Source organism: Malus sylvestris, chromosome 7 (genome assembly GCF_916048215.2).
Source record: "Malus sylvestris chromosome 7, drMalSylv7.2, whole genome shotgun sequence".
Lineage (NCBI taxonomy): Eukaryota > Viridiplantae > Streptophyta > Magnoliopsida > Rosales > Rosaceae > Malus > Malus sylvestris.
This window is the reverse complement of record NC_062266.1, coordinates 19,489,692-19,499,816: the sequence shown is the minus strand read 5'-3', so window position 1 is coordinate 19,499,816 and position 10,125 is coordinate 19,489,692. Positions and strand designations below refer to the sequence as shown.

The following is a 10,125-nucleotide window of genomic DNA, read 5'->3' as shown; positions in this document are numbered from 1 at the left end:
AGTGATGCTCATGAATGTTTATGTATGATTGATATGAGTAATGCTCATGAATGTTTATGTATGATTGACATGAGTAATGCTCATGTATAATTTGAAGTACTGGGCGTGCTTTTGATTACATGGATGGTGATAATAGCGGCAGGCTGCCGAATAATTTGGAATACTAGACATACTTTTGATCACCTGGTTGGCGATAATAGCGGTGGGCTGCCAAATAATTTGGAGTATTGGGCGTACTTTTGATCACCTGGTTGGCAATAATAGTGGCGGGGTACCGAATAATTTTTTGTAGTACTGGGTGTACTTTTGGTCACCTGGTTGGTGATAATAGTGGTAAGGTGCCGAATAATTTTTTTGTAGTACTGGACGTACTTTTGGTCATCTGGTTGGTGCTATTTTGGGCTTATGGGCCTTCGCCCTTCACATAACATTCCAGTCCATTTATTTTGGGCTTTGCCGTTTTTGTTTTTTTGTTTTTTTTTTTACCTTCTGATGGGGTTTATACAGATGTCTCCGAAAGATAAGAAAAATAAATCACATCATACAAAAACAAGAAAAGTAAATCACATCATTTTGGTGGGGTGTTTATTCCTTGCTTTTGCTTTCTCTTTTGCTTTATCTTTTGCTTTCGCTTTCTTGGAGGATTGCTTTTTTTAGGAATACCGGTGCTCGATGTCTTGTCAATCCAACATCCCAAGGCACTAACACAAGGAGATGCTGGGACCTTGTAGTGGGATGGCAACAGCTTGGCATCATTAGATGTCTGAATTCCTTTATCATTGTGGTCGCGGGACCACTTTCCAACTGTGTGTTTAAAGAACTTGCTTTACCTTTACTGATTTTCCAGTCAGATGTCATCTTTTGCTGAGCTAGCATAAGTTGCTGGTGTTGACCTGTAACTTCCCGGACCGAAAAATTGCAAACTTGGAGACCTCCGAGTATCGAAACCTAATCCCGTTCTCTTCTAACAAGTTTTCCAGAACCTGCTTATCCCTGTCAGGGTTGGAGCTCTCGCACTTGAGCTCATAACACGTGGAGGAAGTGGACGTGGCGGTGGCGGTGGTCGTTGTTGATTTTCCTCCACAAAATCAAGAGCATGCACTCAAATTCGCCAAATGCTTACAGCTTTTCGAGAATCTCCCCATTGGCGCTGAAAACACATCGGAGCCGCATTTCACCTTCTTTTCCATCACACAAACTCCAATCTTTATCTTCTCTCCGATTTCTCTCTCCTGGTCCTCTAGCAACTCAGGAACAACAACCTTGGTGTTGAACTTCAAAACATCAACACCCCCGTATTCCCCATAAATCCACGCCTTCATCTCCGACGGTAGAACCATGACCTTTGATGCCTCAGCTGAAGCAGGGGCAGACTGGGAACTAGCAGACACTCTCAGAGGAGGAAAACCAGTTGAAAGCTTGGATTTTTGGGTGGTCGAGCTTTTGGGTACTGCGATTCTGTTAGTTTCCTGAAAAGTGAAGGAAAATCTGGGAGAAATTTGGTTTGGGGATGTGAGTTGAGAAGTACTGGAGGTGAGAGCGACGGTGGTGGTTAACATGGTTGTTTCCGAGATGATGCCCGAGTTGGCTCAGACTGATTTGTGCATCAACACGATTCTTGACGACGATGTCGTTCATCTGGAAGGACTTGAGGTTGGCAAAATTCTTGGGGAACGAGATGAGATGGACTGAGTTCTTGGAGCGGTGGAACTAGAGGATGTCAGGTCGACACGAGTTGGGATAACGAGTCCAGCCTAGTTCAGTGAGTCGCTGCTCAAGTTCGGGGTAGGAGAGGATGACTTGGTTGGTTGGGAGGTAGACCAAGACTCGAGGCCGAGCACTAGGTGCGATGGCTGTGCTCGGATTCAGTGGCTCTTTTTGCTCAAACGACTCCCGAGTTGGGTTCGTGATCAGCCGAACGATGCCGTGTTCGTCAAATATCCACACTTCGGACATTGTTGTGTGTAACGGGATTGGTGAAGATATTGAAGGCAATGTGAGACGGAGAGTAGAAGAGGAAGTATGGTTGTATTTCCATCGATGCCATCGTGACTGGGAGCTGAAGTGGAAGACATGGGTTTTGCAGTGACTGTGTAGGTGTTTGGTTCTTGGGTTTCTGCAGATTCACGGTGGATATTGTGGTGAGGTCTCACGGTGGTAAGATGAAAAAAATGAAAGAGAACCGACATAGCTTTTATTGTCGTTTCCCACAGACGGCGCCAAATGTTGATGCACAAAACCGGAGGTTTTGGAACAAACTAAATCCAACCGTGAATCTGCAAGATAAGTAAATAACACAAGATATATCGTGGTTCACCCCAATGTTTGGGTTACATCTACACTGATTATTGTATTTCTCTGTTTGTGAGGGGATTGAGAGGGGAAGAGCTTTGCTCTGAATATGAGAGGGGAGGTGAAGCTTATGGCCTAGGAATTGGCCTCTCCTAATGAGGAGAGTGATGGGTCTTTTTATAGAATAAGGACTCCTCACTTATTACATATTTGTCCCTTCCTTTATTACATAATTACATTTGAGTCCCCCGAGTATTTATATGAGGTCTAAATACGGAGGCCCTAAATATGGTAAAAACAAGAGTTGTAATCCTAAAAGGGTGAGGATTCTACATATCTTACTACTATAAATAAAGGCACAATTGGGTGATACAACACACACCTCACAATTAAATCTCTCTATTTTCTCTCCTATTGCCGCTGGCCTCCCCCTCTCTATTCCTCCAGAATAGTTTACTTAAATAGGCCTACAACATAAAAAAAAACATTAAGATAAATAAAAATAATGACATGTTTGCATCCTTAGGCATGTTGTTTTTTGTTTCCTGAATTTATGAGGATACGATTGGAATAGTAATGAAAAGATAAAAGGGGAATAAGATCAACATATTTGCAAGGCCGGCCCTAAGGGTAGCTCAAGTAAGCGCCCGCCTAGGGCTCCCACTTCGGAAGGGCCCCCAAATTTTTTTTTATATCTTGTAATTAACATATAAATACAAAAAAAGAAGTAAGAAATATCATAATTCATTTGTTAGTGCAGTGGAAATGTTGGCTTCATTTTTCTTGAGTTTGAAACACGAAGTTGCCTTTCAGTCACTAGATTTTTCTTAATTTTTCTAGTTTTTCAAATTTACTGCCATTCTGTCACATCCCAGCTCGGGGTGGATCACTTCCCGGGCCCGCTCCACCACCGTAGCACGATATTGTCCGCTTTGGGCCTCGACCACGCCCTCACGGTTTTGTTTCTGGGAACTCACGAGCAACTTCCTAGTGGGTCACAAAAACTTTGTTTTACTGACCCACTCAATTTTGTTTTGCGCCTCTCCAGGTTCTAGATAGCAGAGCTTTGGCGGCTACGAGGAATCCAACGGTGTTCTGACAGAATTCACAAAAGTAGGACTCACCCTCAGGTGTTTCATCTTAGTAATTGTATTTTTCAAAGCTTCCGAACTGTGTAAATGGTTACGTTACTCTCACGTGACGGCCATCATGCCCTCCTTCGGGACGGGGTGTGTCACATTCCATCTGTCCAACTCTCAATCCATCTGTCTAAATGCATATAAAGTTATAAAACTCAAGTCTCTTTGCAATTTTTTTTCTTTCAACTTCTCATTCTCTCAATTTCTATCAAATGTTTAAACCAACTTCCTATTCTCTCCATTTCTATTGAATGTTTAAACCAACTATCATATGATCTTAAAGATTGTACTTTAAGGTAATCAAAACTTTGAATTTTATATTTTTCTTTTCATTAACTTTTTATTCAATGTATTATGTTAATATTCAATTCGTTAGTGTGATGTTGATTTTAGAAGAAAAAAAAACATAAGAAAAACAATTGGCGTTGAATTTATTATACTCGTCAATCAAGTTTTATTGTTATTTACTCTCATGATCATCAAGTTTTATTGTTCTTCACTCTCAATTTTAAGCTCTTGACTGCAAACATTTAGTACATTTGTGTCTAAAAACGTGAATCGTGTAATGTTTAAATAATATTTGTATATTTATCTTCTTTTGATATTAATTTTTAATGATATTTGATGTGAAAATAGAACTTTTTATGTATTTAGCAAATTCTTTTTTATATAAATCAATATACAAAGGATCGGAGATCAAATAATTTTAGGATCTCATTTCGAATGCTCGCCTAGGGTCCCCAAATTCTCAGGGTCGGCCCTGCATATTTGTGGGTATATTCTAACTGCTCTTCTTTTTTTTTTTTTTTTTTGTGTAAATCATTTTTAATTCGAGATCTTCACAAAAAAATAAAATAAAAATAAAGACATTAGAAGGATAGGATTTTGGCGAATCCAATTTTGATGATGACTTGTTGCCAGACAATCATGTATGATATTGTTATACAGTGAATATGATCGCACAGGTAAACATGTCTACACGCACATAATCAACAATTGAGTTATTGACAACATAAAACACCAAACTGTCCTAAAATAATAATTTAAATCCAACATTCTTTTTTTACATTTTTAAAGCGTGCATTGTATAAAGCTTGAAAACATGCATCTTGTTTATAATTAATTTTGTGACCTTTCCTCTTTATAGAAAAATGATAAATTCTTATAGAGAAAGAACCATGTTTGTCAAAACCATTACTAGTTCTTAGAAATTTAGTTGCAAAACTGGTGACATTTACCAGACAATTGTGTGAGTTATTAGACGGTGACTATGACTGCACCATTATATATTATACATATAATTATTCACAATTATATGGGGTGACTAGACATTCCAAGTTCAAAGAACTTTTCTTGACAAAAGACTTAATTACAACAAGAGGTAACACTCCATCAGCATAATCGTTCTACGAAACTCCGCAGATACAATCAGTAATAGTTGAACTCTTGAGACCACCATCACCACATTATATATATGAAGTTGAAAAACTCATTGAATTCTAGGCTTGTTAAATAACTTCACGTATGTGTTCCACTAGCTAGGTTGGACCAAGTTTTCTTATTTTGGTAAATGTTGTAGTACCATTTGCCAACCCAATTATAGTAAGGAAATTTTAACGAAAATCATTCGGTACTGATCACTTTAACGAAAAACCATATTTTTACACTGAAAAGTCAATCATGGTACTATTTACTTTACCCTTTATTTTGTCCTTATCATTAAAACTCAAAGTTTTCAAACCCTTTTCATTAGTTTTTTTTTTATAGTAATGCATGCGCAGTTGCACAAAATATCACGCTACAACTACGATATTACGTCCGTCTATTAAATTAGGGATTAGTTTACTGCGACGCTAAATATCCATTAGCGAAAGAGACCCACTATTAACCTGAAACTTGTTGAGCTGGGATTTTTCTTAAATTAAAATAAAAAAATATTTATGTGAATTCATGGCCATGTTTAACTGAATGGGCCCCGCTCTCCAATTATACTTCCACGTGTCGCACACAAGCTGTGGGCCCAACAAAGTCTCTGTTGCATGGATCTCTGATTTTTTTAATTTTTGGATCGAGAATCTCCCATTCAGCCACGTCACATCACACCATACCTATAACTATACTCTAAGGCACACATTAGAGAAAAGAATAATAACACTACTGTTAAATTACGAAACCACCCTTGCATTTTTTAACATGGACTCACACTGTCTGTTCGGTACACCGGACAAACACTCTAACACAACCCCCCCCTCACTTCTGTCACGTTCCGGAGAGGCACACTATCCTCACCCGCGAGAAAACACAAACAGTCTGTGAAACGAAATTACCTCCTAAAACTTCTTAACCCTAACACCCTTCTCCTAAAAATTCCTTGAGCTGCCTCACATCAGGGACTTGAGCGATCTCTCCTTCACCGGCTTCCTCATCCGCTTCCTGCTGGTAACGCCGCTGCCATCGAGCTCATCGTCGTCATCGTCGTCATCCTCGTCGTTATAATCGAATTCCCCATTTGCAATTGGAGACGAGGGTGACCGATGAGCGCTCTCATGAGGATGAGGAGGAGGAAAGCTAGTCGCAGTAGCAATTTCACCCTCGGCCTTGGTCTCTTCCTTTTCTTTGTCGCCGCCTCTCTTCCGACTCCGCCACGGGCCAAATCCCGAATAGTAATAGAACTCGTAGGGGTTAGGGGCGGATTCCTTCTTCACCTTCTTCCGGCCGCCGCCGCCTCCATTTTTCAGCTGTACCGCCCCGCTCACCGAGGCGGCAGCCTTCTTCGAAGATATGTTGTGATTATTTCCATTATCCCTACAGTATCCATTGCCGTTGGCCTTAACAATGCAGTTCGATCGAAGTAGGGACAGGTGATGGTTGCAGAAGGACTCCCCTTGCTTGGCTTTTTTCTTACAATGCCACCCACGGCCGTCATTCTGTTGGCAGCACATGCTCCCCGTCCTCTCGTCGCCCGCCTTCCAATTGTTCTCAATGTCGATACCCTCGGCCACGGGCCCTTCATTCTTTTCCAAGGGTTTCTCGTCCGCGCCATCCCTCAAAGACGCAACGCTGCGTTTCGTAACATCGTAACACAGCAACATTTCAAGGAGGACCGCGAGAATTTAAAAATAATGATATTAACAGGGGGAGATAACAAAGAAAAAAAAAAGAAAAAAAAAAAGAAAAAACGAAAGGAAACAGAAAAACCCTAATGCTTGAAATAATAATAATATCGAACGAAATCGGAGAAAAACGAATCGAATCGATGAGAAGGAGAGTAAAGCGTAGCTTACCTCTCGACAGCTCCGATTGAATCACCGAAGCTCCCACCGTACAAGCTCTCTTCGACCTCCCACTACACACGAACAGCAACCCGAAACAACCAAATTAAACCCACCAAAAAACCGCATTTCCCCTCGAAATATCATAAAAGGAAGGAAACCCATTTCCCTAATCGAGCAATAGAAGCTAAATACACGAAGAAAACAGGAAATTTTAGGGTTTATGACGAACCCTAATGTTAGGGGAAAAACCCAGAAAACCCACACAATAATGAGAACCCTAGCTTCAGAAATGCAGGTAGAGAAACAGAAATTAATTCCCATGAGCTCAAGGGCTCAAGAGGGTCCACGCAGATCTGCCCCAGAAATTTTGAAAAATGAAAATGGATAAATTATCGAGCTCGAATACACCCAGATTTCACTGACCTGGTCCGACTCCGGTCCGAAAGGAATAATATCCCAGGGATTCCGGTTGATCTGGCACACATGCGGCAGAAGCTCCTCGGCATCTGGAGCGTGCGAGGTGAACAGAAGGGGAGAGACCTTGGCGTTCTTCCTGATCCGCATTTCTTCCTCGACAGAAAAAATATAAAAGCTAAGATAAATTAAACAAAGATCGTATCTGGGAGGGAAAGATAGATGGAGAGAAACTCAGAAGGGAGTGTTTGGCTGCCGGGAAATTTTTTTCTCTCACTTTCTCGAGGGTTTTCTCGAACTGTGGAGGCTATCGGGGGTGGGAGGGGTTTTCTTTGTTTGCGCAGATCTCACAGTACTCGATATAATCAGGGTTTTGTTATTAACTTTTCTGTTGCCGTCTCGGCCCCTCGTATTTTATATATTTTCGAATTATTATCTAATTTTACCATTGTACCCCTATGTTGCCATGCTATTTACGGGGGCGAGAGGTGGGTACTGGGTTGGTACTGCGCCTGAAAGGAAAGACAGCCGCTATTACACGTCACGATTGTTTGTCCTAACAGAATATTTAAAAAAAAAAGACGAAGATAATGAAAAAACTGTCTCCTCTGCAGACGCCCTCACAGTAAATTAAAGTGGGTCAGCAGTAATTAGAAAGTCAAGGGTTGTATGGTCATTCAATTACACGTTACTTTTTCTCTTCTTATATGCTTTTGTTTACAATTGATTTATTTGATAGAATGATGAAAAATAAATTAAGGTGCGTGAAAGTTAAAAATCAAGGTCATCGTTTTCCCTCGCTAAATGTTCCATTATCATTGTTTTTCTTTTATTTATTGCATTAGCATTATTGATCGTTATCTAGAATTGATATTCAATCTGTTAAAAAAAAAACAGAGAATTTATATTTGATAAGCGTATTTTAGTAATATGGAACTTTTTTTGTTTTAAACAAACTTATTTATACTGGGTAAAGGATGTGTTTAGCTTTGCAATGGACTAAAGTATCCTAGCTCTGCAATGGACTAAAGTATCCTTCTAGAGTATACCCAAAATTGATATTCAATAAGGGTATTTTGGTAATATGGTACTATTTAAAAAACAATTTTTTTTTATCGGTTAAAGGAAAACACCTAACGTCTTTTCTCGTAGGAGGACTGTGGGGGAGGTGGCGCGCCGGTCTCCCTCGGTGAAATATTGGCGAGCCGCGGTCGGGTAGAGCAAGTGGCGAGCACGATTGGCCTACGGCCACATGATAAGTGTTGGATGAGCGTACGTGTGCGTTGGGTGTTTGTGTTGAGTCAACCGAACGAAGGGCCCAGATGAAATCAAATTATAAGACTGATGAGGTGGCGCGGAATCGGATACCAGGATTGGGTTGTCCTACGTGTCGATGTGTGGTGATAGGCGTTTTAATTTGATGTTTAGGGTTTTTATTTATTTTTTTTTAAAGTTTTTATTTAACTGTAGTTTCAATTATGGTGAAAACACCTATTCGATTGGTCCTTATGACTGTCCAGAAGTGGGCAGGGAGGGGCAAAAGTGTAAAACTGTATGGGGTAGGCGCATTGGCATCCAAATGGTCAAACCCGTGATATTTGATCTCCCTTTTTTGAACAAACCCATGATATTTGTAATTCTGCAAACCCTATTATTTGAAAGTGTCTTACTCAACCTTTTTAGCCAAAACAGATTTATATAATTCACCATTTTGATATTTAAAATTAATAAAAGTGATCATTAAATTTATCATTCATCAATTATTTTGATCATTTCTTAAAAAAAATTATGTTAAATAAGGACCAAATAACAAAAATATCTTTAATTTAATAAACAATGGACCAAAATGATTTGACAAAAATTGAAGACATTTTTGTCATTTTATCCTTATTTAATGAAGATTTTTCAAGGAATGACCAAAATGATTGATGGTTGACAAACTTAGGAACCACTTATATTGATTTCAAATTTCAAAAACCAAATGAGAAGTTATATAAATCTCAGAGATCGTTTTGGCTAAATAACCCAGAACTTATTATATTTATTCATGTTTAATTTTGGCCTTTCAATTTAGCTTTGTAGTTCTATGGTTCTCCAAATGTGTTATATGTCCTATTTTCATGATATTTTAGACTATTTAACACTTATATAGATTGTTTTTATCTTTAAAAGTCATAATCGAATTGATGTGAGAATGATGACAGGACTAAGGTGATGTGCGTCTTGGGGAAATAGGACTATAGAACTTAAAATCTAATTAACGGACCAAATGAAACACATGTATAAGTTTGAGGATTGCTGACATTATAAAAGAATTGCCATCGATCATTTGTGCATATTAGCAGTTGTTAATTAGTTAATTAGTATATTTACTATAGCTCGCATTTATCACTCACCTTTTTATATAGAAAAAAATATGGCTAATACTTGAGTATTCATTAGTGAGTACTTAAGTTGCTCATCATCCTATTTGAACCACTAAACATAAAACACTTGTCAAATGCAATCCTCCTCCACACTCCTACTATCTTTCTAACCAAACACATAATTTCTACTGTTTTACTAGTATTCAAACATCTATCTTTTCTATTACCAAGAACATAGTTACCATACCTCCACCAGCTACCTCCCTCTCCTTTCTCCTAAAGCCATGGCAGCTCCACCCCTTCAAATTTCATTGAACCCATGACATATTAGATTCATCTTCCTAACCTTATGAAGGAAATTTCACCCAGTTGTATAGTGTGTAGTGTTTTTATAGAAAACATCACACGACCAACGGTAGAGTTCTGCGTTGTAGATGACGAAAGTCTAGTAGTCGAAAGAATCACTAGTTTATCTAGCTGTGAGTTCAAATACTCTCTGGGATATTCAAGTTATTCAAATACTCGATCGCCGTGATATTCAAGTTAGCCTGTGTTGTATCTAGTAACGCTTTTATCTAGTTTTGTTGTAGATTAATATGATGTTTCGCTAACCAATGTGAAAAGGGAAATAAAATTTAT

At 39.0% G+C, this 10,125-nt stretch overlaps 1 protein-coding gene across 1 annotated transcript; it reads right to left on the bottom strand.

The window, feature by feature from the left end:
- Positions 1-5,564: 5,564 nt before the first annotated feature.
- LOC126627785 (uncharacterized) lies at positions 5,565-7,493 on the bottom strand. The gene is made up of 3 exons (XM_050297335.1): positions 7,130-7,493; positions 6,716-6,777; positions 5,565-6,491 (listed from the first exon to the last, which is right to left on the bottom strand). Exons 1-3 carry the CDS (start codon positions 7,268-7,270, stop codon positions 5,813-5,815), a joined length of 882 nt encoding a protein of 293 aa, XP_050153292.1. The 5' UTR covers positions 7,271-7,493; the 3' UTR covers positions 5,565-5,812.
- Positions 7,494-10,125: the final 2,632 nt, after the last annotated feature.